At 53.3% G+C, this 27842-nt stretch overlaps 1 protein-coding gene across 3 annotated transcripts; it reads left to right on the top strand.

Annotated features, from left to right (window-relative positions):
- The first annotated feature begins 677 nt into the window (after positions 1 to 677).
- Positions 678 to 26862, top strand: PDE1B (phosphodiesterase 1B). 3 transcript variants are annotated; one of them, XM_058558059.1, is made up of 16 exons: positions 678 to 797; positions 886 to 1008; positions 16755 to 16868; positions 17776 to 17958; positions 18141 to 18207; positions 18565 to 18681; positions 20898 to 21038; positions 21447 to 21547; positions 21654 to 21779; positions 21906 to 22007; positions 23041 to 23161; positions 23480 to 23561; positions 23896 to 24004; positions 24297 to 24364; positions 24861 to 24980; positions 25479 to 26862. In XM_058558059.1, the coding sequence occupies exons 2-15, from the start codon at positions 899 to 901 to the stop codon at positions 24962 to 24964; spliced, it is 1545 nt and encodes a 514-aa protein (XP_058414042.1). In that variant the 5' UTR covers positions 678 to 797; positions 886 to 898; the 3' UTR covers positions 24965 to 24980; positions 25479 to 26862. The 3 variants fall into 3 exon arrangements, with proteins under 3 accessions (XP_058414042.1, XP_058414040.1, XP_058414041.1); XM_058558057.1 differs by having other exon boundaries at positions 24234 to 24364; XM_058558058.1 differs by lacking the exons at positions 678 to 797; positions 886 to 1008 and adding an exon at positions 11771 to 12461 and having other exon boundaries at positions 24234 to 24364.
- The last annotated feature ends 980 nt before the right edge of the window (positions 26863 to 27842 follow it).

The following is a 27842-nucleotide window of genomic DNA, read 5'->3' as shown; positions in this document are numbered from 1 at the left end:
GGGGGGTTGTTAGAGGCCCCAGAGGAAGGCCACCGCGATGGAGGCACTTCAGGACCACCCAGCAAAGGGAACTGAGGAGAGGAGTGGGATGCCATGGCAACTCAGAGCAGACCCTGAACTTTTCCTTTCAGAGGCAGGAGCACAAGTGCGAGGGTCTGGTCTGGGCTGGGTTCTGATGGTGGGTGGCACCACTCCGCCAGAGTGGCCGGGTCTCCCAGGCAGAGAGATGTGGACTCACCCCTGCGCCTCCTCACACTTGACGGCACAGGCGGCTAGGCACACGTGGATCCGTGAAACCACACGCACATACACAGAAACTCAAAACACACACCAAGGGAACCCACACAACCACCCCCACCGAAGTCCTGCGCCGCCTGCGCTGCACTCTGTAAACACGCGCTCGCATCCGCCCGCGCGGGGCACACGCAGCCCCCCGCAGCCGCGCCTGTGTGCGGACGCTCGTCCGCCCTTGGGCGCTCCTGTCTCTGGGTGCCCCCCCACTTCCAATCGTTCCTCTGGGAGGGGGAGGAGTGGCTGCGGCGAGTGAGAGACGAGCGGGCAGGCAGAGGAGAAGGGAGGGGGGCAGAGGGAGGGGGACCGGGCCGGGGGAGGAGGAGAGAGGCGAGGAGGCGGCTCCGGCAGCGCGCGGCGGCGGCGGCGGCGGCGGCGCGGAGAGCTTGGACTGGGAGCCCAGAGCTCGGCTGGGCAGCGGGAGAGGAGGAGCCGCAGGAACTGCGGCTCTGCCGGCTTGGGCCGAGCCTAGAGACACCGGCCTGGCTGGTCCACGCCAGCCGCAGGTGGGAAGGGGCTGGGATGGGGGGTGAGGGTCTCCGGGCTAGGGGCTGAAGCTGAGCCGCGGTGCTGTCTCCTCCTTCTGCTCCATAGACAGAGGCTGAGCATGGAGCTGTCCCCCCGCAGCCCTCCCGAGATGCTGGAGTCGGATTGTCCGTCACCCCTGGAGCTGAAGTCAGCCCCCAGCAAAAAGATGTGGATTAAGCTTCGGTCTCTGTGAGTCCCCGGCCCGGCCCGGGGAGTAGGGGGAAGGGATCTTAGGGAGCCTGGAAAGGGGTGGTGGTGGCTGGAGGCGGGCTAGTGGATTCTCTTGGGCACACATGTTAGCAGGTGCGAGGAAGTAAGCTGCCCTGACTCGCGTGGCCAGGCCACATGTGCAAGGCATGTGCGGAGCAAGCCAGCTGGTTGGAGCGGGTTTAGGAGTTGCAAAGCTAACGATGTGTCTGTGCCGGTGGACCCCTGGGTGGCACGCAGCAGAGAGAGGCGGCACAGTATGTGCGGTGTGGCAGGGCTGTGGACGGGCAGCATTCAGGAGGTGCCAGGCTGACTCACACATATCCGTGTGCTGGGTTGTGCAGATGTGAAACACATCACATGTGTGTGCATGAGTGTCCATGGGTCACAGAGATGTGTGGAGAGTGACTGCACACAGCTGCAGATTTAGTGCATGGGGATACTTGTGCCAACCTGTGGGTCATCAGTATCTCTGTTGGGATTGGTGGTTTCTGCCTCCTGCATCCTACATGGGGTGGGGGCAGGGGGTGCCCCATACCTGAGCTGCTCATCTCTCTTGGGGCCTGGAAACCCACTGCATATTAATGATGGGGGAGTCACCTGGGATCTGGAGAAGGGGTGGAGCCCCCACCTGGGATCTGAAAGAGAGGGTGTGGAGCCCCTACCTGGGAGCTGGGGTGGTGGTGAAGAAAGATTGACAGGGGCCAGGTAACTGTCAAAGCCTTTTTGTTGCTATAGGGTCTCGCAAGGATGTCCAAGTACATTTAGGCATCTTTGCTTATTGTTGTGGGATGAAGGCATATGGGGAGGAATAAATAGGGAAAGGAAAGACTCAGGTGTCCCATACTCCAGCCCCAGGGCGGGAAAGGAACTTTTCTTCCTGCTCCTCAGAGAAGGAGAGGATTGGGTCTAAGACAAGCCATGTACCATGTTTATCTCCCAGTCAGCTGCCATTGGGTGATCTCCGCAGTCTGTTGATTCTTAATCAGAGAACAAGGAAAGGTGCACCTCTCCCTGATATCTCCCCATGGCCCCAGGAAAGAGGCCACAGATGTTTAGTGAGGAAATACAGCAAACAGCCCCTAATCCCAGTTCCTCCCCAGTATCTTCAATAGTGAGCACTGGAGCTTTCCATTTCTGGGCTTTGGCAGAGGGAGAGATGGGGGTAGGAGATGGATAGATGCGTATGATTGTGTTGTTCTTTAAATACCTCACCTGTGGCGATAGGCTGACTCTTGCATATTGGGCAGGTGGGTCTGATTTATACACTAGCTGCTGAGGGAGGCCTTAGGGAGAACCGAGGCATAGCGGGCAACAAGGCTTGGCGTCCAAATGTGCTTCTCAGTGCCCCTTGCCTGCTGCCTCCAGCCAATGCAATTTGCCAGGCTCTATGAAGCGCAGCCTTGGAATGAGTTCTGGGATGAAGAAATGGAAAACCGGATTGAATTGATTTTTGTTGGGAGGAGCACTGGGTGATTCTTGATAGAAAATGATGCTCTGTTAATGTTAACTAAGCTGGGAAGAGGGGCAGGTAAGGAAGTGGTGGAAAGGCAAAGAAGGGACCTCAGGGTCCATCAATGGGAGAATTCAAGGTGTCCCAGGATGGCTTCTCCATAGCCATCATATACTCATCATATACTCCACTTGCCTCTACTCCAGTTAACGGGCCTGCAAAAGAGCAGGTTTTACCTGTTTCACTATCTTCCACATCAAGTCTTTCCTGGAAGCAAATTGCTGTTTCTTCCTTTAGTGTGAGAAGTGCTCAGTGGTGAGAGAAGAGGATCCCCAGAAGGAGGCGTTGAAACCTCGGGAAGGAAGGGAGTAGAGGCAGCTACCCTTACAGAGTGCGCTAGCTGAGATGTCCTTATAGGAGATCGTGGTGGACAAGGGTCACTAGTCTCATTGATTAGATTATTCTGGTCTTCACTCACTTCTACAATCTAGACCTTAAGAGTGCTAGCTATGTGTACTAACTTACCCAGAAAAAGTACCATCTCCTCATTAGTAATCACCAGGAATAGATTCCTAATCTCACTTTCTCAAAGCAGAGAAAGATCTTGATATCAAGGGAGACCCCAGGTTGATGGCTTACTGGATTTGGCCCTGTTTGAATATTGGGGAGGCTTTGGCAATCAGATTAAGGAAATAAAAGGATTTAGGACTTTTGTTGGGTAGGAGAGAGAAATTCCCCAACTCTCAGGGTCGAGTGATTTCTGAAGAGGTGGGCAAAGAAGGCCTTCTCGCTTTTAAATGGATATAGAACACTCCCCACCCACCAACCCCAGTCACCACCTGTCCCTAAATGGGCCTGAGTGGGAAGGGGTTGTTTAGTCTGGAAATGGGGGGTGGATATGATTATCTCAGGACTGAGCATTGAAGAGAAATGAAGGCAGATGGAATATATATATATAGTAATAAATGTATTTATAAATATATAAAGACCTGATTCCCCTACTCAACATATCCTATTCCACCTCCCCCCCACCCCTGCACTTTTAATTTCCAATCTAGGACATCTAGACTCTCTTCAGGGAACCCAGGCCTGTTGTTTCTGCATCTGGTTAAAAAGCCCATACTAATATAATTTGCAGGGCAATTTCTTCGTGGGAAGGGCATCCAGGAATACTGTTTCCCACACTAGGACTCTGCCAAGGATAAATTCAGAATCTGGAGCAAATGATCTGGAGAGTCTCTAACTGTGGGATTTCACCTCTACCTAGCAGGAAAATTTTCCTAACTAAGCAGATTCACAAGCCGAGGCCTGAGCGAGGCTGGGAGCGGCAGTCTGAGATGATGGGTTGACCAGGATGATTTTCAGCATCTCTAACCCTAAGATGAAGGATTTGACTTGCCTGCCCACACTTCTCTGAGACCAGAGGGCCTTGAGGAGTGTGAGGAGGGTCAGTAGAAGTAGAAGGGGTTTTCTGTATCTTCTGTGAATCAGGAAAAGCTATGAGCTGAGATTGGTTTGCCATCCTTAGCTCTTTCATTCATTCAACAACTATTAACTGAGTGCCTCCTGTGGGCCAGATGAATGCTGGATGCTGGGAATATAGTGATAGACAAAATGGACACAGTCCCTGCTCCTATAGGGCTTGTAATCTGGTTCAATTCCATCAATGGAGTGGAGCGTGGAGCAGGCACCCTGTTCCTTGTTTTGCTACACCCACTCAATGGGTAAAATTCTGCCTAATCTTTTCCTTTGGGAGGTTACACACACAGGAAAAGCATAGATATGAATTCTCTCTCCTGGGATAGTACAAGCATCACTCTCTTCTCTCTGCTTCAGTTTCTCCTGGAATTTTACAGACAGAACTTCCCTCTTCCTTTGGGATAGGATAGACACAATCCCTTTCTCTTCTCCTTTCTCTACATGGTACACACTCAGAACTCTCAAGGTCTAGGCTCAATGTCCTAGGCTGTGGTTCAAGGTCATGACAGCTGAGCTGGAGCAAGGACCCAGTAGGGGATTATTTTTCCCTATCTTTGTTTCATCAGAGTCTAGTGTGGTACCTGGAACATAAGTGGCACTCAATAAATGCTATTAAACGAAAGAATGAATGAATGAATTAATGAATGTACGTGTATATGTCACAGAGCCCAGTTCTGCCTCTGATTCTGTGGTGTGTGTGTTCCTGCGTGCAGACGGGGGAGTAGGAAATGGAGACGGAAGAAAGGGAGATGTTGTTTTTTGAGAGGGTGACGTTTAAAAAGTGTGGGGTTTGGAGACCTCAGGACAGGGCCTGGAACTGAAGGAGTTACAGAGAGGATGCAGAAACACCGTTGTTTGGATATATGAATGAGATGTATCAGGATGAAATTCTGAATGCCTGCCATGTATCCATATGTGGCTGGGTAAAGGTTGATGTGTGTGCTGGGGACCGGGTGTGGAGTCAGAGCTCCATGATGATGTCTCTTTGTCTTTATGTTTATAAATGGCATGTGTGATAATAAATATGTCAGGAAGTATGCACTTACCTGAACACCTGAAATTGTCCTATGTACGAATAAGATGATGTGTATGTGTATGTAAGTGTGTGTGTAGGTAATGGGATAACATGTGTGATCTTGTATATGTGTTAATGACACACTCAAATTTTCTGATCATCCTGGGTAGGAAGAAGCTGAGGGGCTGGACTGGGTGCCTCACTGACTTATCCCACCTTTGTCCTCATTTTGTATAAGCCCCATGGAGTGCTCATCTGTGGCTCTTGCCAGTTTTGAAAACCATGCTGCTGTCTTCCTTTCTCTGCATATGGCTGTGGAGCTGCTGCGAAGATGGCAGGATAAACTGTGATTCCCTGGACCTCTGGAGAAAAAGGAGCATCGTTTCTCCCAGGCCCTGGCAGGGATGATTGTTAGTGCCTTCTTCCTTTATTTCCAACCACGGCAAAAGGAATCTCCCCTCCCTGGGCTTTATATGCCCCTCTCCCATCAGATGTCTTCCATCTCTCTATTTCCTCCATCAGCTTTGTCTTGAGTGAGGCATCTCCAGATGGTAGAGGGTGGAAAATTCCTACAGTAAGGTGAAGAGGAGGTGCAGAGATAAGGGAAATCAAATTCAGACCAAAGGAAGAACTTCACAAACCTCTGGTCCGAGTAGGTGGCTGAGAGAATCAGGGAGGCAGGAGGGGGGATTGGAAGAGCTTAGGGAATGTTGGGAGATTGAGTTTGGGTTCGTGTTCCCGTTCTGTTCCCACTAGCTGTGGGATCTTAAAGCTACGTAGTCTCTCTGTATCTCAGTTCTTCATTTGATGTCATCCATATGAAAGCGGTTTTTAAATGGTAAAGTCAGGAGAGTTTCAGCATTGGAGAGCTTGCTGTGTGAAGAGGCGGGGGGATGGGAATGTATGGGTGTCCACTGGCTCAGATGGGGAGAAAGATAAAGATTCAAGAGGCAGGAATACGGATTACTGAATAGGTTGAGTCCTGGTGTCTGGGACACGATTTGGAAGAGTCTTGTTGATGAAACGTTGTCTGGAGGGGGTGAGGCAGGTGTCTGAGCTTAGCGAATAGAAGGCTGGGTGGGGCTGGAGGAGGGCTGTCCTATAAGCGATGTGGGCCACTGAGATCAAAAGAAAAGAGAGGGACTCACTCCTTATCATCTCTTTTCTCAGTAGTCAAACTAGAAGGGGCTGGAGCAATTGCAGTTCTAAGACACGGTGGGTGTGAGGAGCCCAGGGGCTGCCGTAGGTGAGTTCTGTGAGCACTGGAGGAATTCCCCTCTGGCATTTATGTTAAGTCTCTCTGCCCAGGGGTGATATGTCCAGGTATGCCACATCCTATTTTAGAGAATCTCAAAGTCCCTTAGAATTATTACTCTGCTTGCCCAGGAGCCCCAGGAGGGCGGTTGGAAAAAGAGAGGAGAGCCCACATTTGAGTTGCATTTGTCACTTTTGCCAGGAGGCGGTGTAGCGGGTTGGGGATGCTATGGGACAGGAAGGCCAGAGAAGAGACTCAGTAGGAGAGAAGCCTGGACGGCTCTAGACCCTCTTCCACCTGCGCCCTGCCCAGGGAGTTCCTGAACTCAGTGAAGTGAGTGGGTGTCTCCCAGCTACCCTCCTTTTTTGGCCACTCCCATCAGGCTGGGATGGAGGGGCAGGGAACCTTGAAACAGATCTTTCCTTCTCTTTTGAGTCTTTAAAGGAATCATCGATTTGTTTCCAACTTCTCTGCTCCCTCTGCTTTCCTCTTTTTTGATTCTTCCTGCATCCTTTCCTCTGTCCCTTCTCCGTCTTTCTCTGGTGTCTCTTTCTCTGTTAGGCTCTATTTCACTCTTCTCTCTCATCCCGGTTCCTCTCTCTCTCCCTATTCCCTTGGACTTATACGCTCACTCCTCCTCCCTCACCTTGGCCAAGCCAGAAACCCCGTGGGGCTCCCCCTGCCCTGGGGCACCCCCTCCACCCCCACGTTGCTGTGGTGATGCTGCAGGGCAAGTTTGGGGCCGCCTTAGGAGTCCAGCCTCAACTCCTGTATTCTGCAAGGCCTTTCTTTTGCCTTGTCAGTGACCTCATCCTCCCAGCTCGTCTGGGGAGGAAGCCAAGTAATTGCCTTTGGATCTCAGGGGGCTGATTTTCTCAGGTACGGAAGTCAGAGTAGCTATTTTCCAACTCTCTTCAGGACAGCAGCAGAGAAAGAGGGACAAAACCAGGGCAGCAGGTGGGGTGCAGGAGAGACAACTAGGAGACTGGAAGTTGTTAGATGATGAGATTGTCCCCTAAGAGGGGAAGACTTCATGGTCCAAGAACACTGGGAGAGAATCCTGGGAATATTGAGTGGGGCAAAGATGGGAACTGAGGGAGAAGAGGGCTGCTGAGAAGGAAAAGGAGAAAACCGAGTTGTCTCCATCAGTGCAGGGAGGTCCCTAATGCAGGCAGGAGCCAGTGCCTCTGCCTCCCTGTCCCTAACATCTGCAGTCCTGCAGCTGCTCCTCTCCCCTCCACTCTTGCTGCCTCTGAGGAGCTTTTCCCTGTCTGGGAAGAACACAGCAGGTTAGGATTCTACTTCAGCATCCCTGGCCTGGCAGACGTCCACTGAGGGAGCTGTGATGGGGTTTTGGTGGAGAAATGGGCTTGGTGGGAAAAGGGCCAGGGCGTATCCAGGGAGAGGCGTGGGGGCTTGGGGCAGGGAAAAGAGCTAGGCAGGGGCTGCTTCAGGTGCTGCAGTTGGGTACAGCCAGGTTCCCAGGTCAGTTGATTCTGCAGCTGCAATGAGAAGTCAGATTTGCAAATAATTATGGTAGCTGCAGTGGGATGATTAGGCTGCCAGCTGGTGTTGGCACCATTTAGGTTGGGAAGAGAGCTTGGCTTCCGGGGGGCTTAGTGATTCTCTGGCAGGCAGGACCTGGGGCTAGGGAAGCTTTTCCTTGCATCCCTAGCCCTTGGCTTCCTTGCTCCCCTGTTTATCAGCTCGTGCATATCTAACTTGCCACCATCCTCCTAGTTCTCTCCTCTATGCTCACCTTGTTTGGAAACTTCTTGGGGCCTGGGCTGAGTAAGCAGACATGCCAACAGTGTTGCCAAGCTCCCTAAACCCTGACCATCTCTCTACCAAGCAGTAGCTTTAGAAATTCCAATCTCAAAGAAATATAATAAATCAAATTGTGCCAGACTAACCCCAAAGACTTCTTGGTCCTGCCTGTTCTCTTCCTTTCTGTTCTTCTTTGAAATGCCAAGAAAATTTGCTGTTGTTTTGATTGTAGCAAGATGGGTTGAAGATAGATATGCAGGAGAACTTCCTGGAAAGTTTATGGAGGTTGGAATGTGACCTTCCTGTGATAAAGAAGAAAGCCATCCTCCTCCTTTAAGCATCAGTTTTGGGCTGAGTTGAAGCAGTGAGCCAGTCAGAAAGGATGAATTTGAACCTGGGAATCGAGACCCAGGCATCCTACTTTTCTAGTGCCTCCAACCCAGGCACTGAATCTGAGAGCCATAAAGTGTTACAGAGGAGGAAACTGATGTCCAGAGATGGTTGGTAAGGTGGGGGCAAGGCTGGAACCAAGCTCAAATCCCTCTGATCCACAATCTAGTGCGGCTCCCATCACACCTGCAGTCAGTCCCTTGCCAAGCTCCCAACTCACTTTCCATCCCAGGCCGCCTTCAACATCTGTTAGGCCTCCTGGAAGCAGGGCATCTGCTGGGAACATCTCCTGGGATGTGGTTTGGAGGGCTGATGGGGTGGTCCATGTGGAGGTGGTTAATGAGCAGAGTTAAATAGTGCAGGGTGGACATGTGAGCCAGAGAAAGAGTTCTTCTGGACTGGGTCCTGGGAGCCTCCTCTCTGGCCTTCCTCTGACCTTCTTGCCCACCCCTCCCAGTTCTTTCCTTTCTCAAGGGCTGAAGCCTTAGGGAGAGGTGACACATTTGTGTGCTGGGCTGGGAGCCGGGATATCTGGGTTCTGATTAGTCTGGGCTAAGGCTCAAGCTGCTATTTCTCCCTTTCTCAGCTGAGCTGGGCTAGGCTGGGCTGTTGCTAGGAATGCCTGTTAGAAGGGACTTCTGGTCCAGAGGCAGAGGGGAAGGTGCCTATAGACACAGGTGCGAGCCAACTCCTCCCTCCCTTCTTCAGTGTTTCCCAGACCCTATTCTTCTCAGCACCTTTCCAATCTCCCTTCCTCCCCTCCCTACCCCCTTAGTACCTCCTGCCCCTCTCCCTTATCTCCCTCCACTCTCCTGGTTTCCCTCCTTCCCCCACCACCTGCATCTTCCCCAGGCCCTGCCCCATTCTTCCCCAACCCTCCCTCCACCCAGCTCCTCTGTCCAGTGCCCAGAGATCTATCTCTACTGCTGCCATGTCAACCTGAGGCCTGCCGCCTCCCAGGATGGCACCCCAGCGCTGCCACAGGGGGGCTATTTTTGTCTCTGGAGTCACCCCCGCCACTGTGCCCAGGCAGCTGCCAGAACTGGGGCTGCTTGTAGAGCAATGGGAAGCCCGGGGAGTGGGAGAGGGGCAGTACTTGGGGCAGATGGAGATCAGGTTGTTCTTTGTTTCTGGGGTTTTACACCCTGCATATTCCCCAGCTTCTGCTGCCTCCCTGGCCCCTGTGGAATAAGGAGCCAGGGAGAAGCCCCAGACATCTGGAGTGGTGGTGGCTGGGAGACCAGGGCTTTTCCACATCAGGGGTCCTGGGTACAGGGGTGGGTATAGGGGACTTTGTTTATGGAAGACTTTTAATGAACATTTGCTGAACTAACTAAATAAAGGGTTGGACTAAATAATAATCTTTTGCATTCATGCATCACATCATAGTTCCCAAGGTGCTCTCATATGATCGCAGTTGATCCCTGTGAGAATTCTGTGAAGCACGTATTATTCACCCATTTTTACAGACAGGGAAACTGAAGCTCAGAGTGTCTTGCCCAAGGTCATACCTAGTGATAAAGTCTAGGTAAAAATCTCCTGATTTTAACTCATGTCCTCTTTCTATGGGATTTAGATGATTTCCTTGGTTCTTTCAGTTTCTGAGGTTTTGGAGCCTTGAGATCAGCCAGTTAATCCCGTCTCCAACACCCCCTCCCCCACCCATGCCCCCTTCCTCACACCCTTCTTCTCTGATCACAGGCAGAGCCTCCTGTCCTTTGTTCATCCCCTATCCCAACTCCTATTCTTCATTGCAGGTGGGGAAAGCTGGGGATGGGTCAGGGAGGGAGGCATTATGCTGGGCTCCTTTCTGTTTTTAAGCTGAATTTAAGGGCTAAAGGAGAATCCATGCTGGACTCTTTGCTGAGGTCATCACATCAATGCCCTGTCTCCCTGAGGGGACAGTCTCCCTAGCTCAGACAGAGGTAGGGTATGGGGTGTGTGTATATGTGTGGGTGAGTGGATACGTGTGATTTTTTTTCCCCCTAGGAAGGGATGGTGGCTGACCAATATCCTTCCTTATTAGGAACAGTTAATAATACTAATAGGCTGGGATGAGGGATGCAGCATGTATGTGTGTGGGGTGAAGTGGTAAGCAGTCATTTGTCCAACCAGCTTTGGTTCTACTGGGCAAGAGAGCAGAGGGATGGACAAGACGTCCTCTCCAAAGCTTTTCTACTCTAAGGAGTCTCTACCATTCAGTAGGTGGGTTGAGGTTAGTGCCTACTTGGCTGGGGTGGCAGGGCCTGGGGAGAGGGCCTGGAGTCAGGTGAGGGAGGGGAGCTGACCTGGCTTGGTGTTTGTTGGTGTTCCAAGCTGTGTGCAGCTGGCCCCCTTGCCCCCACCCCCAACCCCAGCCCCATCCCTCCAAGCGTGCATGTCCATAGAACAGATCAAATGACCTGTCTCTCATCCCCTGGGCGGCAGTTCTGGGTCTCTGACTCTGGGTTTGGTCCTTTCTTGCTAAAAACACTAACCAGCTTGTGTGTGTGTGTGTGTGTGGGGGGCACAGAGAGAGCGAGGTGGACACAGAAAGGGCGGGTTTCCTTTCTTCCAAAATCTGCAGCAGCCCTGCTTGATTGCTCCCAGGAGTTCACTAGAAAAACTTGTAGATATCTAACCTCCATGCCTCTCGTTGCTGTTGAAGCCCACTTCCACTCGTCCCAGTCCTCAGCGCAGCTGAGGAACAGCAGGTTTCTAAACTTCATTTGTTTATAATCCTTCAAGGCTTTGGCACAGTGACAAGGTATTTTAATTTCTCCCTGCTTTTGGGGGGGGACTTCCCATCATAAAATCCTGGCTCTTGGCCTGTTTCTTCTCTTTACCCTTTCTCCCGTCACACTCATCCCACAAGTCCCCTGTCCTCATTTCCACATTACCCCAGCCCTAGACCCCAGATTAAGCAGAGTGTAGCCGCGCGGAAATCGCCTCGCTGCGTGCTTTGGGCATCTCCCCGGCTCTCCTCCTGAGCCCCGCCCAGCCCGTCAGCTGACCAATCGTGGCCCCAGTGCACTTGGCCGGGTGACGTCATCTCACAGCCAATCCGGAGGCGTGGTGGGGCTGTGTGCGCACGTCCACTTCACGCCGCAGAGGCCGCTTCTTGCCTCCCCGACCTGAGCGAGAGCGAAGCCCGGAGGCGGAAGAGGGGGCCGGTCCCCAGGCGCCTCCTGGGCCATCCCGTCACCTTTGTTCTCCCTCTGGGCTGGATTGATCTTTCTCCAGTTAATGCACAGTTATCCCCCAACCCCCATTTTTACAGATGAGAAAACTGGGCTGGGAGTGGTAAAGTAACTTGCCGGACCTCTTGGTTTCTATGAGCAAAGCCTCCTGATTGTCATTCACTGCTTGCGGGGGGGGGGGGGGGGGGGAGGGAGAGGGGGCTTCCCTCCCTGTTGAGAGGGTCTCTGGCAAGGATCCTCTGATCTCTAGTTTCAGCAAGCCCCTCCCCAGCAGTCTCATTCTCTTCAGTCTTCCTTCCATTCTCTCAGGTGGGTTAAAGCTCATTTTGAAGAATGGCCCCTGAGAAAGACCCTTGGAGGGAGCTGAATCTGCCTTAGCCCCTGGGGGGCTCTGGCAGGGCCCCTTCCTCCCTTCCTCCTGCTGCACATTTCCTCTCCAGGACAGATTCGGGATGGTTCCCTGGCCCTGCACCCTTCAGCCTGCTGCTAACCCCTTCTCCCCACAGAGCAGCCCCACCTCCTCAGAGCAAGGGGCTGGACTGTGCTATTTCTGTCCTTTCTGGGATTCTTCTGAGAACAGATTCTTGTTTTCAGTCTGATTCAGATGTGAAACTTTTCCCGAGGCCTCTCACCCCCTTGCTGTGGGCTGGGTCTCTGCCTCATCACTCCCTTCTTCCTCCAGCCAGGCCCCTTCCGTTCCCCTCCTGAAAGTTCTCTCTGGTCAGTTGCTCAGATCTGCTGAGACCTAGCAGGAAGTCAGGGGCCCAAGAGGGAGTCAGTCCCCTCAGGGGCCCCCAGGGCCCCAGGGGCAGCATTTTGATACTCTAAAGTAGCAAACTCTGTCATGGCAAACCCTGTTCCTGTGCAGAGGAGCCACCTTCAGGGCCCCATCCTCAGGTAGGCGGCAGGGATGAGGAAGGGAGGGGGAGGAGGAGCACAGGTTGCTCTGGGTCTACCAATTGTAGTTTGGTGGGGGGCGGGATCAAGACTTGGCAGTCCCCAACGTTGTGTGTGCGCATGTGTCAGCTTCTCCACCTTTTACTCCATCTGTCTTGCCCTTCACCTTATTCTCCTCCCGCATCCATCTCCTTTTCCTTTTTATTGCTTCCTCTTGACTATGGGAAGAGGCTTAGCAGTGTTTCTCCCTTTCTTTCCTTCCTGAGCCCCAGCATCCTTGGGACCTCACATGCTTCTGAAATCTCATCTGGTCTTAAGAACCCAAAAGGGAAATAGGATTCTTCTCCCAACTCTCAGCTGCTTGGCTTGAGGCTGCCCTGTCCTCAGTGATCTTTATGGGCATGTGGGTGCCAGAAGGAGTGGCAGCCCGATCATCAGCTGTGTGGTAATTCAAAGAAATGAACTAGTGCCGACTGAGAAGCTGAGCTCTTCTGGAGTGTTGGGATTATCACTGCCCGGAGCCTTCTCTTCCGGCTGGCTGCCTAAAGCAGGGAGACAGGGCCTGACCCCTCAGGGGTCAGGATCTGAGGCTCTTCCCGGGTGCGGGGACTGAAGGTAAAGGAGGAAGAAGTGGTGATGGTGAAACAAGGCTAGAGGTAGAGGTGGAAGGACTGTTGGGGAAGTTTCCAGTTTTCCTTATGTCTGGATGAGGACTAGACAGGAGTGAGCATCCGGTCCTGCAGGGAAAGGAGCCATTCCCATGCCGTGCCGGCTTCTCTAGAGGACTGAACCAGAGGGGTTGGATTAAAACTGCTGTGAGCGGGGAAGTAGGACTTCCTGCAGAAGATTGGTGAGGTGAGGACTTTGGGTGGGTCTGGGGAGATCCTAACTCCAAAGAATTTTAGAATCAGAGAGGCCCCTGCCAGGCCAGAAAATGCAGTGTAGGGGAGTTACGTAACTTCAGGAGGGTGAAGCTTAGCACCTGGATCCTTCCAGCTGCCCAAGTCCAGGTCTGCTTCTTGGACTCCCATTTGTCAAATTTATTCTTCAGTTTTTCTTTCCCTCTTCCCCCCACCTTCTGGTGCCTGGATCATGCTGGGTTCAGATTTCAGCAAGAGCTATAGAAGAGCTCTCGGACAAGACGTAGAGCTGGAGGCAGGAGGAACCTGGAGGGAGGGGTGTTTATGACCTCTCCTCCCCAGATTCTCCGTTAGAGAGAAACTGTGGCTCAGAGATCTCAATTGTGGGCTCTGGCAGATAGCCCCTCACCTGATTAATCTGCCCCCTTTCCCTTTTATTTATTTAATGGACATTTACCAAGCACTTACTGTGTGCTCTGAGTACTGCAGCCAGGATCAACAAGCCACTGTCAGTGCCATCAAGACACTCACAGTCTGCTATGGGCCGATAGACACCGACGCTTCATGAAGGATGGATGATGGACTGAAGACGCTATGATGGAGTGGGTTCCAGGCTCTCTCCAAGCTCATTACGTGACTGAGCTCCTTCTGCCCCAGCATCTTTGGTGTTTGGGGGCACAGTTAGGCTCTAGTAGTGTGAGTTGTAGGCTTGCTGACCTGACTAAGATTGAAAAGTTGTGTGACCTTGGACAAGTCACTTAACCTCCTTTATAGGGTGATTGTGAGGCTCAAATAAGGTTTGTAATCCTAAAGGAGAGATCACGGCCATTATCATTCTCCCATTTCCGCTGTTAGGGGGCTTCCTGATTACCAGCCTCTGTCCAAACTAAAGTCACTCTTCTCCACCCAGACTTGGGAGAGAGAAGCAAATGCTCGTTGGATTTGAAGGGAGTGAGATGTGAGCCTATGGGGCCAACATGATGCTCGTCAGTTAATTCACATTTACAGAGACCATTGCATTTGTATGTGCCAGGCCTTTGTATACATTATTTCATTTAATCCTCTTGTTAACAGCCCTTCACAGGTGGTTTATTATCATCCTCACTATTTTACAGATGAAGGAATTGAGCCTCTAAAATAAACGTCCTCAAACTTTAGTGTGCATGAGAATCATCTAGGATGGTTAACCATGCGGATCCCTAGACGCTAGCCTCAGAAATTCTAGTTCAATAGGTGTGCAGTGGGGCCTAGAATCTAAATTTTTCACAAGTATCCCAGGTGATTCTGATGTCAGAGTCCACAGGCCACCTTTTGATAGATACTGATTGAATTAGTGACTTGCCCAAGGGCTCAGAGCCAGGAAGTGATCCATTTGAACCTAGGATACCCGCCTCCCAGACGCGCCTGGGAGCCTTGGTTTCTGCATTGGAAATAGGGACAGCAATTCCTTCCTGCCTCCATCCCTCTCTCTAGGCCTATTGTGAAGATAAAATGAGATAATATAGAAGAAAGCGCTTTTTAAAATGTAGAGCTGACAGCATTGTTAGCGATTATGCGAATTCATGCAAATGAGCACCCGTGGGCTTGGCTGTTCACTTTGGGAGCCTGTGCTGGGATGTGTGTTTCAAGAGGTGGATGGAGAAAGAAATTGGAAGAAATTTGATGGCGCGCATTGACCCCTAGGGGCAGAGTTTTGTGTTTTAAAGAGGCTGACCAAAGCAGATTAGGGCTGGGATGGGAATCTGGGGGAGAGATGGGATCAGAGGCCCTTCTTTCCGCCTGGGTTGTGTGTCCCCCTGGCCATGAGGACTGACCAGAGAAGGAAGCCCCTGCTGTGCCTGGGCCCCAAAGGCAGAGTGTACCTCTTCAGCCTGCGATCTCTGGATCGGCACTCTGGGAGATGCTGGCTCTGTACCGTACCCCTTTCTAGTTCATTGCCTAGGAATCCTTTTCTCTTGTCTAGCCTCTATTTCCCCTCCCTAATGAAGCCCCAGCTAGGCTGACCTTTCCTGAGATGGTACTGTTTCTTGTTAAACAACCCGCTGTTTCCACATAGAAGTGGGATTTGAAGATAGCCCACTGAGGAGGCTGCACTGTCACCCTCCAACTTCTCTCCCCTCCCATTTCGCCCCTTTGCCTTCTGCCCCATTTCCATTCAGACATGTCTTTGGCCAGGGCTGCCGGCCCCTGAGGTGAGAGTTGGCCTGGGACGCTTCCTGGGGCTGGCTATTTTGGGCACCCCTATTCCAAAGCTGCTGAGACCCCGGGATTCAGAGCTGCTGCTTCTGTTCAGGAATGCCACTGTTCTCCCTCCCCCGGCATCCCTGGGAACTGATGCTAATTTCAGCCTCTGGTCCCTGACTCATTTTCTTCTCTTCCCTGACTCATAGGGTGACCTTGGGTTTCTGAAGCCCCTCTCAGTGGGAAATTGTGATGGCCACCATTTCACCCTCATCTTGGTTTTAGGTGGGGTGGAGTGGGGCTGGGGGAAGGAGTGTAGGGGAATGTTATCGCTTTCTTTAAAATCACCATCTAAAGTCAGAGGGCTTTGTTTGCTTTGTGACTGCCTGGGCTGGACTCGCCAGACTTCTGAGAAGCCTCCCAGTTAATCACTGACCCCCAGAATTCATGAGTGCAAAATATAAGGGCTGTCCCTTCAGGCAAAGCATCCAGGAAGTGAAACCCCTCCCTACTGGGCTCTGGGGGCAGCTGCTGCAGGCAAGGCGTGGGAAGGGTACAGTCACCCTTTGCCGGAGGTTCTCTCTGGTGCAGCACCTGCACTGAGGAGGCGGGGGTTAACTCTGCTTTGTCCTGGTTGATGGATTCTGGAATCATAATCCATTAGCTCTGCCTGGATGGAGTGAGGCCAGGCGAAAGCATTCAGATTGGTCTTTGTTCTGTGTCTTTGCCATCCCTGCCAGGGCAGAGGGGCTGTGGACATGTACCCCTCTCCCCGCCATGACCAAGAGACATAATGAAAGAGTCTTGGGGGCTCTTTTGATTGCTGTGACCCTGAAGCCCTCCCTCATGGGGGGAATAAGCAGTTTCAGCTCTTGGTTATTCAGACTATGAACCAGATCATCCCCAAAACATCACCCTGGGGGCTTGCACCTGCCTAATTCTGCTGGGCCCTGGCAGTCTAAAGGAGAGTTTTCAGGAAACACTGACTCAAGGAGGATATTGAGAGGTCAGAGGTGGGTGGAGAGGGGGAATCAGGAAAAGCCTGGGATTCGACTTCGGGTGTAGATGAACTTAATACAGGCAGTGGCAACAGCATGGAAAATATTAGCTGCTATTATGCTTACTGTTAGAAAGGTCAACGATTTCTGGAAGACTGAGGCTCTTTCTGTAAAATGCACCCCATTAGAGGGTATCCTGTTCTCATGACAAGGCAGCAGCACCTGAGCAGGATGTCTGTCTGCTCCCCCCACAGGCTGCGCTACATGGTGAAGCAGCTGGAGAACGGGGAGGTCAACATTGAGGAGCTGAAGAAAAACCTGGAGTACACAGCTTCCCTGCTGGAGGCCGTCTATATAGATGAGACGCGGTGAGATGGTGACGCTGGGCCGCGAGGAGAGACCTGCACACAGACGGGAGAGATACCAGACAGACACAGTGATCCAGCGACAGACAGAAAGCCGGAGATGGAGACTGTGACAGGGCCAGAGCAGGAAGAGTGCGAGGGCAGATAGAAAGAGCTTTCGGTAGAAATACCAGCAGAGATAGAGGCGGAGGAACACACAGGGAGTTGCAGAGATAGAGACAAACACAGATATCAAGGAAAGAGGACTGTCTCAGAGCCAGAAAGGACCTTAAAGCTCATCTAGTCCCAACCTTCTTGCAGTATGGGATCCCTCTAGAACTGCGCTGCCCAGTGTGGGAGCCACTGGTCACGTGTGGCTATTGAGCACTTGAAATGTGGCCAGTGTGGCTTGGGACGTGTATGTGTGTGTAAAATACACACTGGATTTCAGACTTAGAAAAAAGAATGTAAAATATCTCATTAATATATTTTATATTGAGTCCACGTTGAATGATAATATTTGGGGTGTATTAGGTTAAAGGAAATTTATCATTACAATGAATTTCACCTGTTCCTTTTTACCTTTTTAGCACGGCTAGTAGAAAATTTAAAATCACTTACATGCGGCTTGCATTTTATTGGTGGTGCTGGTCTGTAGCATCCCTGACAGGCGCTATCCATTCCATTGTCTGCTTGAACATTTCCAGGGTTGGGATGCTCACTGCCTCACACAGTGACCTGTTTCATTATTGGAGACATCAGACAGAGAAACAGAAATAAAAAGACACAATGAGAGAAAGGAAAGGAGGGTCAGACAAGGGAGAGACCTGGCCTGAGAGCTACTGAGGCGTGGGGTGTGGCTGGGCCCAGGTATCTAGGCTGGGGAAGCGCCTGCTGTCTTTCCTCTGTGACTCCCCCTCTGGGGCCGCAGGCAAATCCTGGACACGGAGGATGAGCTGCAGGAGCTGCGGTCGGATGCTGTGCCTTCGGAGGTGCGGGACTGGCTGGCCTCCACCTTCACCCAGCAGGCCCGGGCCAAAGGCCGCCGGGCAGAGGAGAAGCCCAAGTTCCGGAGCATCGTGCACGCTGTGCAGGCTGGGATCTTCGTGGAACGGTGAGGCTCGCCCAGCTCAGCCTTCCTCTGCCTCTGGTGGTGTCCTTTTTCCCAGCCTCCCTGGTCTTCCAGGACCCCACCGTGCCACCAGCAGTATGGCCCCACATGCCCACAGCCCCACTCGATCAGACCCCACTCCCTAGACCTTCATACCTGGGCCTCTTTTCATCATTCGCCCTCAGGATGTTCCGGAGAACATACACCTCTGTGGGCCCCACCTATTCCACTGCGGTCCTCAACTGTCTCAAGGTGAGCCCTGCGTTTTCAGGAAAGAGAAGAAGGCTGGGGGGTGGGGGCGGGGCGGGGATAGTCATTGGGACTTTCAGACTCTTTATGGGGTGATTTTTGCCTTCCTGTTTAACTGTCATTTCCATGTTCCTCAAAACAACTTTTGCCCGCTCCAGAGGCAAACTCCTGACTTCTTGTCTCTCCCATATTGAGAGGTATCTGGGATGGAAGAGGCCCCTTTCACCACTTCTTTGTTTTCCTGCTTCCCAAGTCCCTGTAATCATTGGGAAGTCCTCCTTGAAGTCTAACTACAATCCTTGCTGCTGCTGGGAAGCTCCCCTTGGGAGTCTCCCTGCCTAGTCCATTGTTTCTCCACAGAACCTGGACCTCTGGTGCTTTGATGTCTTTTCCTTGAACCGAGCAGCAGATGACCACGCGCTGAGGACCATTGTTTTTGAGTTGCTGACTCGGCATAACCTCATCAGCCGCTTTAAGGTTGGGCAGCATCCTACCCCTGCCTCTGGGCAGGGTTCTCCACTCCCATCCCTCCTGTTCTGGAAGATTCCCCAAGGCAGATTCCGTAGGATCCCTCACTCAGTCTCACTGTCAGGGATGTCTCCCATGCCCGCCCCAGTCTAACCTTTCTTTCACTTGCTGTAGTCCCAGCCTCTGACTTCATTTATTGCTCTCTAGAGGAAGATTCTAGATCTGCCACCGTCTAGCCTGGGATTCTGCTCTCTCGGTTGCCTTTCCCCCTAACTTGTCCTCTCTGGGCTGGCTCAAAGTTTACCTCCCTGTTTCAGTTCCTGAGGCCTCCAGTCCAGATGCTGTCAATCAGGGCCCTGTGGGACGGGAGTCTCTCCAATTGTTTCCTGGGGGTGGGGGAGGAGGGGGAGGAGGGAGGGGAGGGAGGGGATGCAGTTGGCCACATCCTCCCCTGGCTCTTGTTCAGGCTGGGTAGGGCTATGTGAGGGGGGAGGGGGTGTGGACTCCATTGGTCTTCAGCTTGGCTGGCCAGGAGGACTATGGGATTCAAGTCCTCTCCAGATCCTGTGGTGGGAGGGAGTGTCTTTTGGGAATAGGGGCTGGAAAAAATCACTTCCATGTGGAAAAACCGCACTTGAGAGCAGAGGGTAAGGGGGTTGAAGAGTGGCCGTGGGGATTTTTGGTCAGCACTTAGGCGGGGGTGGAGAAGATGTTAGAGCCGAGGAAAACGTGTGTGTCTGTGGGGCCATGGGGGGAGTCAAAGGAGTCCAGGTGGAGGGGCCCCTCGCAGAGGGTTCTGGAAGGTCATCCAGCCATCTTCTGCCTCCATTTCACTACAGCAGACTGTCCATGTGTGGGAGCCTTTCCTCCACCCTTGACTCCTCCTTTTACAACAGCTCCCAAGAGACTTCTAGAACTTTCCTGAGCTGCTCAGTTGGGATTTTCTTCAGTGCCTTCCTGAGGCCTGTCCTTCTGCAGTTTCATTTTCTTCCTTCCCATCCTGCCCTCTTCAAGACAGAGAACAGCAGGTCCTCTTTTTCCTAAGGCTTTCCCCAGCTCTTGTTTCTCCAAACTGGTTCTCAGACATACTCCAGACACCAGCTTCTCCTAAACTCTGCTTCCCTACCTGGAAGGACTGGGTTTGGGGGACCGCAAGAGTAAGGGCATCAGGTTGGGTTTGGCCCAGCCCCAGTCTGCCTTGCTCCAAGGGAGGGGGCGGGCGCTGTTGCTTTAGTGTTCTCTCAGGGTAGAGACCCCAGTAGGAGCCACCCTTCTGAAGCTCCATATCCCTTCTTGGGCACCCAGCCCCTCCCCTGCTCCTCCCCTTCCTTTCCCTTCCCTCCAGGGACGCCATGGCAACGCAAAAGCAAGGGCAGTTGTCATGGAAACAGTCCTTTAAAATTCCCTGAATTTGGGGCACAGCCCTCCAGGGGTGGGGGTGGGAGATGTTAGGGTCTGACTGACTAGTGGTGCATCTTCCATGTCTCGTCGCTATTGGTCATCTCTGCAGAAGCTTCTTCAAGTCCTGAACCCTGCTCTCCTCCCAGCCTCAGCAGATCCAGGGACAGGTGCAGACACCAGCCCTGCCCTCTGGGAGCCTTGAGCCTTTGACGGAGACAGACATACCCCAAGGGCATATGCAGAGACAGAGAGAGAGTTGAGAGTTGCTGGACAGAGCTCTGGCCCCTGGTGTTAGTGTGTGTGTGTGTGTGTGTGTGTGTGTGGTGGGGAGGGAGCTGGGGAGGGTTTCTCAGAGGAGGGGGTGATCCACATCTGGCAGGGTCCTCTCCAGGTCATCACCTTCTTTCCCCTGCTTCTGAGCCCCTCTCCATGGTATTGGATTGGGGATGGCGTGGAGTGGTTGGAAGGTAGGAGGGACGCTTTCTTTCCTTTTCTTAAAAATCTCCAGGGAAATAATAATAAGTATAGCTACTCTTTAGAGAGCACTTACTAAGTGGCTTGTATTTATCTCATTAAATTCAAGGTAGGTGGTATTATCTACATTCTGCAATTAAGTATCTGAGGCACAAGGAGGCACATGACTTGCCCAAGGTCATACAGCCAGCAGGTGGGAGAGCCAGGATGTGAGCCCAGGTTCACCTGACCGCAGAGCCGGGCGCTCTCCCCATGCCATGCTGCCTTCTAAAGAAAGGTGGCATTGCTGATCTCAGGCCTCCATTCCTGCAGATCCTCTATGTATCTCAATTTCCTCCCTCCTACTGCAGATTCCCACTGTGTTTTTGATGACTTTCCTGGATGCCTTGGAGACGGGCTATGGGAAGTACAAGAACCCTTACCACAACCAGATCCACGCAGCTGACGTTACCCAGACAGTCCATTGCTTCCTGCTCCGCACGGGGATGGTGGTAGGTGGCCTGGGATCACTCTGCTGTGATTCCAGGTCTCATAGCTGCAGAACTGGGAAGTCTAGACTATATTCCCTTTTCCCTTTTTCTCTCTTTGGTTCCTCTCTTTTGGCATCCCCAAGGTCTTTACAGAGTCAGGTTGGACTTACTCACTCTAGAGAATTCCCGGGTGGACCATAACTTCATGGGCAATGCTGGGGATGTGCGCTGGGTGCAGTGGGAATATTGTGGGTTGGGAAGGAGGAGGGTCTTTGGCCATCCCAGGAGCTGATAACCCTGGCTGCATTAGCCCAAGAGCTGGCCTTGAAGATGGCAGGGATGAGTGGAGTGGTCTAGCCTGCTTGTGGAGGTCTCCAGGGAGTGACCGGCAGGGGTCAGCCCCCTCTCATCCTCTGTCTCTTTCTCCAGCACTGCCTGTCAGAGATCGAGCTCTTGGCCATCATCTTTGCTGCAGCCATCCATGACTACGAGCACACAGGCACCACGAACAGCTTCCACATCCAGACCAAGTGAGGGTGGGGACGTGGCAGGGGCAGGAGGGGCCTCGTGGAGGTGGGGGAGGTGGCCAGAGTCCCCATTCATGGGGGGCTGAGCATGGTGACCTTTGACTTGTAGGTCGGAGTGTGCCATCCTGTACAATGACCGCTCGGTGCTGGAGAATCACCACATCAGCTCTGTTTTCCGGATGATGCAGGACGACGAGATGAACATTTTCATCAACCTCACCAAGGATGAGTTCGTGTGAGCAGAAGCCAGGAGTGGGCATTCCTAAGAGCCCCCTGGCCCTAGCCCACTCTCCTCATTTCCCGGACCTCCTGCCTTGCAGGGCTGTGGGGGCTGATCCCTCCTCTGCTTCTGTCCATTCAGAGAGCTGCGGGCCCTGGTCATCGAGATGGTGTTGGCTACAGACATGTCCTGCCATTTCCAGCAAGTGAAGTCCATGAAGACGGCCTTGCAGCAGCTGGAGAGGTGGCATCTGGGGGGTGTGGCTGGGGCTCAGCCAGAGCAAGGGGTGTGTGAATTGGGGGGCACACATGTGGGGAATTGGTGTGCCAAGTCTTTACCTGATGTAGAAGCTCTCCTGGCTCCAGATATCTGGCTGGATCTCTATGTGTGTGTGTGTGTGTGTGTGTGTATGTGTGTGTGTGTGACGTGCGTGCACAAGGCCCTGGGCTTACATCCAGCCCAGGCGGCTGGTCTGCTGGAGAGCACTTGGGGCTGCGAGTCTGAGATGGGCCTTCTCACTGCAGCTTCAGGACAGGCTTGCTCTGGAACGTCGGGAAAACCATTCAGCCTTTCTCCTTACCTGTGAAATGTGAAAATGATATGCCTGCCCCACAACAGCTTGCTGCCAGTTCCTCCTCTAACAGGGCTGTGGAGAGAGTCCTGTGAGGTTAAAGAAACAAAGCACAGAAGAAATCCCATAATTACATCTAACGTTGCTTAAAAGTGGGCAGGAGTATGCAAATGTGTGTAAGAAAGAACGGACTGTGTGTGTGGCCTGAAGGCGTGTGTTAATGTCTGGTGTCTGTGTGGGAGAGTGTACAGTGCCAGGCGTGTCACTGTTGGGGAATAATAATAATAATTACAATAATAATAATTATAGGTAACATCTACTGATCACTCATTATGTGCCGGACACTCTTCTAAATCCTTACATATTGTACGTCATTTAATTCTCAGAACAACTCTATGTGGCAGATTCTGTTGTTATTTCCACTTAGGGTTGAGAAAAATGAAATACAGAAATTTTAAGTGACTTGTTCTGTGTTACACAGCTAGTGTGTGATAGGTAGAGTGGGGATTCGAACCCCTGGCCCTCTGATTCTAAGAGCCTGGGCTGCTCCCTATACATATATAAATGTGTGTGTGTAGCCTCTGAGGGGGTTTGAAGTCACTTGAAAGGATCTGCAAGAGGGCATGTGATGGGAAGTTAGGAATGGTCCAGGTTTCCTTTTCCTAAAAGATCAGTCTCCCTTCCCTTGCCACCTGCCCTGACCAGGATTGACAAGTCCAAGGCACTGTCTCTACTGCTGCATGCTGCTGACATCAGCCACCCAACCAAGCAGTGGTCAGTTCACAGCCGCTGGACCAAGGCCCTCATGGAGGAGTTCTTCCGCCAGGTAGTGGGGCGTCTTTGCCCAGCCCTGCCTGTGGGGCCTTCTCTCCCCTAGTTCTCCAAGCTCCCTGCTCCCACTCCAGATCTTCATTCAGCTACTGCAGCTTCTGACCTGATCCCGAACCTGTGGGCCACCAGATCATTATCCTAAAAGCTTAACGATATTTGCCAACAGTTGCATTCCATTTGCATCTCACCCATTTCCAGGTTGAAGGCTCAGAAATTCCTCTTCTTTCACAGCCACCCCTTGCGCCCCCAGCTGCACCCCATCTGGTAGTCTGAGGTATCCTCTCCAGCTTTCCCGCCCTGTCTTCTCCCCCAGGGTGACAAGGAGGCAGAGCTGGGCCTGCCCTTTTCCCCATTGTGTGACCGCACTTCCACTCTCGTGGCACAGTCCCAGATTGGTGAGTCCTTTCCCGCAGGGAGGAGGGGATTGGCAAGGATGCTGTCTGGGCCTGGGCCAGGCCTGCACCAAGTCCCCATCCCTCAAAACCGCCCTGCTGTAGAGGCACGCCTGATGGGTAGAGCATGGAGTCCTGGGGTGGGAGGCCAGCGGGGTTCGCTGGTGGGGAGTTCTCTGGGGTCACAAAGACATCATCCCCAAGGCTGCCCCCACTGGGAACTTTCAGCCCCAGGTTGCCCTGTTTTGCACACAGCCAGGCGTCACAGCCACGTCAGCCGTAGCCTTTGCCCAACCCTCCGGTGAGAGATCCCCACTGTGTTACACCCTCACTGCAGGCTTCATCGACTTCATTGTGGAGCCCACGTTCTCTGTGCTGACGGATGTGGCCGAGAAGAGCGTTCAGCCCCTGGCGGATGAGGACTCCAAGTCTAAAAACCAGCCGAGGTGAGGGTGGCGGGGGGAGCCAGGGCTCCTGGTTCTGGGGGAGGGAAGTTGGACTCCTTCTAGTAGGAGGGAAGGTGTGGAGAGGGAGGGGTGAAATTGGGGGGAGAGGGACTTGGGGGGGTCCCTAAGCCTCCTCCTGATCTTCCATTCCCTCCACTCTGGGGGCTGTGAAGGTGGTTCTGGAGTGGGCTGGGTCTCACCTCTGGAGTTCGGGGGGTCCTGCTTCTAGCTTCCAGTGGCGGCAGCCTTCTCTGGATGTGGAAGTGGGAGACCCCAACCCTGACGTGGTCAGCTTCCGCTCCACCTGGACCAAATACATTCAGGAGAACAAGCAGAAATGGAAGGAACGGGCAGCAAGTGGTGGGTGCCATTGTGGGGGATGAGGCCTTGCGGGGCGGGTGGCTAATGGAGCAGTAGCAGGTCCATTTCCTTAAGTCCCTGGAACAACCCTTTGACTCCTAGAGTTGGGAATGGAATCAGACTAAAGTTACAGCACAGGAAGGACTGACTAGCTGATTGGCCCGGACTGTTCTAGAATGGGGACTGGAGAGAGGATAGGGACAGCCATATACCACAACCCCAGGGACCCCATGCACATTGTGGTATGTAAATGGTGCCCCTGTAGATTTGGGTAACTTGGCGGCCCTGACTGGAAATCTCTTCCTTTGTGTGGGCGTCGAGGGTTGTGGGTTTTAGGCATGGCTGGAGAGGCGTTCCCCAGGTGGGCGGGGGTTGAATGTAGCTCAGCCGGAAGGCAGGAGGATGCAGGAGACTCTGACTTTTCTCCACATGCTCCTTGGATTCTGAGGGAAAAAGACTTGGTCTGGCTCCCAACTTCCTTCCTGCCCCTCTGCAGGCATCACCAACCAGATGTCCATTGATGAGCTGTGCCCCTGTGAGGAAGAGGCCCCGCCCTCCCCTGCCGAAGATGAACATAACCAGAATGGGAATCTGGACTAGCCTGGGGCTGGCCCAGGTGAGCCTGTCTGGTGCAGCGGGAGGGTCTGGAGGTTCTGCAGGAGTTAGGAAGAGCTGGGTGTCCGACATGGCTTCTTTGAAGAGTCAGGTTCTCCCTCCCTCTTCCCAGGCAGGAAAATGGAAGTGAACACACAGAACTGAGCTGGGGCGTGAGTGGGAGGCAGGGAAATCCTTCCACCTCTCCTCACCCAGCCCCTGCAGGAGGAAAGGAGGTAGCTCCTCAGAACAGGGTGGAGCCTGAGCAAAGGGCCTGTGTAACACCTTTGGGAGGGTTCCGGCAAAGGAACCAGCCAGGGCACAAGGCTCCGTGAGGTCCGTGGGGCGTGACTTCGATTGCAGCCGCCACTCACACCCTTGGCTGGGTGCCCTCCTGCAGGGCATTTTTGCACAACAATATGTGGGACTGAGTGGGGATCCAGTGGGACTTGGAGAAGGTGAGTCAGGCTGGAGATAAAGGCAAAGATCAGAGCTCTGAGGCTTCTCCCTCCTTCCCCAGGTCCTCACTGAGTCCAGACTGTTCAGTATCATCAGCACCATCCATCGGGACTGGCTCCCCCATCTGCTCCAAGGGAGCACAGAGGTCGCGGAAGAGACAACCCACCCGAAGGCCAAATGCCAGAGATTGTGGGGTTGGGGGAAGGGCCCCTCCCCACCCGACACCCACTGGGGTGCACTGTAATCTCCCGGCAGCAAACTGGGGAACTTCAGGCTCCCAGTGGTCACTGTGCCCATCCCCCTGCCTCTGGACTCCCCCCATGGCCAGATGGCTGGCTGGGTGTGGGGAGCTTCCTGGAGGCTTCCCAGGGCCTGAGGGGAGGGTCAGAGATGCCAGCCCCCGGGCCCTCCTCCATCCCTTTTGCCTCCAAGTTTCTAAGCAATACATTTTGGGGGTTCCCTCAGTCCCCCACCCAGATCTTAGCTGGCAGGTCTGGGTCCCCCTTTTCCTCCCCTGGGAGGGGCTGGAATAGGATGGAAAGCTGGGGGTTTTCAGAGCCCTATGTGTGGGGAGGGGAGTGGGCTCCTTCAGGGTACCTTTCTAGGTCCTGGGAATGGGGGGGACATCTTTATCCCAGATTTGCACTGCTTCAGCCCCATCCCCAGCCTGAGCCCCTGCAGTCTTCCCTATCTCCCACTCTGAAAAGGTGACTGGGGGAAGAGAGGAGCCATTGGGACCAGGGGCTGAGAGGAGGCCTTTCCTGGGGTCCCTGAGAACTTGGGACTGGTCCAGGCCCCTGGGGCTTGTCAGCCGCCCTGGCTGAGTCCTGAGCCCTTGGCCTCCTTCCTTTCCCCTGGGGCTGGGAGGCTGCCATCCGACCAATGTCTGTAAAATGCTTTGAGGTCTCCCCAGCAAAGCACCTTCAGGATGCTTCTTAGAGCACAGGCAGGAGAGACCAGCTGGGTTGGGTCCAGGGTGTTGGGGAGGGTGAGGTATAATGCAGTAATCCTGCATTGCCAACACAGAGGGTCCCTCCCCTCCTAGCACTGGCCCAGCTGCAGGCACCAAGAGGGCCCTCCCCTGGGACGAGTGGGGGATGCAAGGCAGATGGGGAGGGGCTTAGGGCTGCCGCTGTCATGTCCTCTGAAGAGAGCCCAGCCAGGCCCAAGCCCCTTCCTCTCCTCAAGCTCCTGTCGCCCCGCCTTGTCCCAAGAAAGGCCCAAGTCCAGCTGACTGCCCTCCTCCTTTGTTGTAAATACAACCATGCATTTGTACAGTGGGCCCTGTGCGTGTGAAGTCCATTCCACGGTCTCTTAGACCTGCCCCCCGACACTTGTCCCTCCTACCCCACTGCGAGTGGGGCAGAGACGCATGTGACTCACCCCTGCCCTTGGTCTCCCCGAAACCTGCTATAGCCAGAGATCAATAAAGAAGGGAGACCAGGCCTGGCCGTGTTTGGTGTTCACTGGGTGGAAGTCCACTGGGCATCTTCATGTACACTGTCTCTTTTAAGCTCGATAAAACCCTGGTGCAGTGTTCTCCCTATTACATAGAGAGGTGGGCAAGCTGAGGCCCAGAGAGGTGAGGTTGTTCCCAAGGGCACATAGTAGGGACAGCAGAAGTGAGATTGTACACTCCCAAGGTTCTTTTCTCTCTCCATCACACTGCTTCTTCAGCATGGTGGGGCGAATCTTGCCTGCCTGCCTCCCCTCCCCCTCTCCCACCTGGAAAAATCAAAAGCAGTGGGCAGGAGGGGACTGGCTGTGGGGCCTGAGGAAGCTTCTTCACCAATGCTCGGCTTCTATCTTTTACCCTGGGCCACTGGTGTCTAGGACAACGGGAGATGACCTTTCCAGTTCGCAGCAAGGGCCTCTTCCTTAATAGCCACCGTGTTCTCAATCTGTCTTTGCTAACGTGTCGGAATGGGGGTGGTGGTCTCCTGACAGCTGGAGGAGGGGACTGTCCTGAAGCTTGGGAATCACTGAGGCTGGGAGGGCAGGCAAGGAGCATCCACACAACACCACACCCCCTCTTTCATGGGCCAAGTGCCAGGGTGCAGTTCCCCATTTTGTCCAGCAGATGGCACGCACAGCACAGTCAACAGCTGGATGGGCCTTAGAGCTCGGTCTTGCAGCTGCAGGGCAGCCCTGCCAGGTGGTTGTATCTTTTCCTGGATAAGAAACACGAACCCGGGGCCATCCTTCCTTCTTGTACCCTGGAAGTTAGTCCTCCCACCTATCCGACCCCTATTTCTCTTCCTGCAGCAATTAAGAGCAGGCTTGGGGCAGAACCCCCTTCTCAAGTTTCCTGCCCAGCTTCCCGAGTTCTTTCCAGAGGCAGCTGGGCAGAAGGGGAGGCGGCTGTAGAGACGGCAGGATGAGAGGGGAGGGAGAGAAGATTCTCCAAGTCGGGAAAGAAGGAAAA

Source organism: Diceros bicornis, chromosome 17 (assembly GCF_020826845.1).
Source record: "Diceros bicornis minor isolate mBicDic1 chromosome 17, mDicBic1.mat.cur, whole genome shotgun sequence".
In the NCBI taxonomy this organism is placed as follows: Eukaryota; Metazoa; Chordata; class Mammalia; order Perissodactyla; family Rhinocerotidae; genus Diceros; species Diceros bicornis.
Note: the sequence above shows the minus strand (reverse complement) of the source record. Positions and strands in the feature narration are given on the sequence as shown.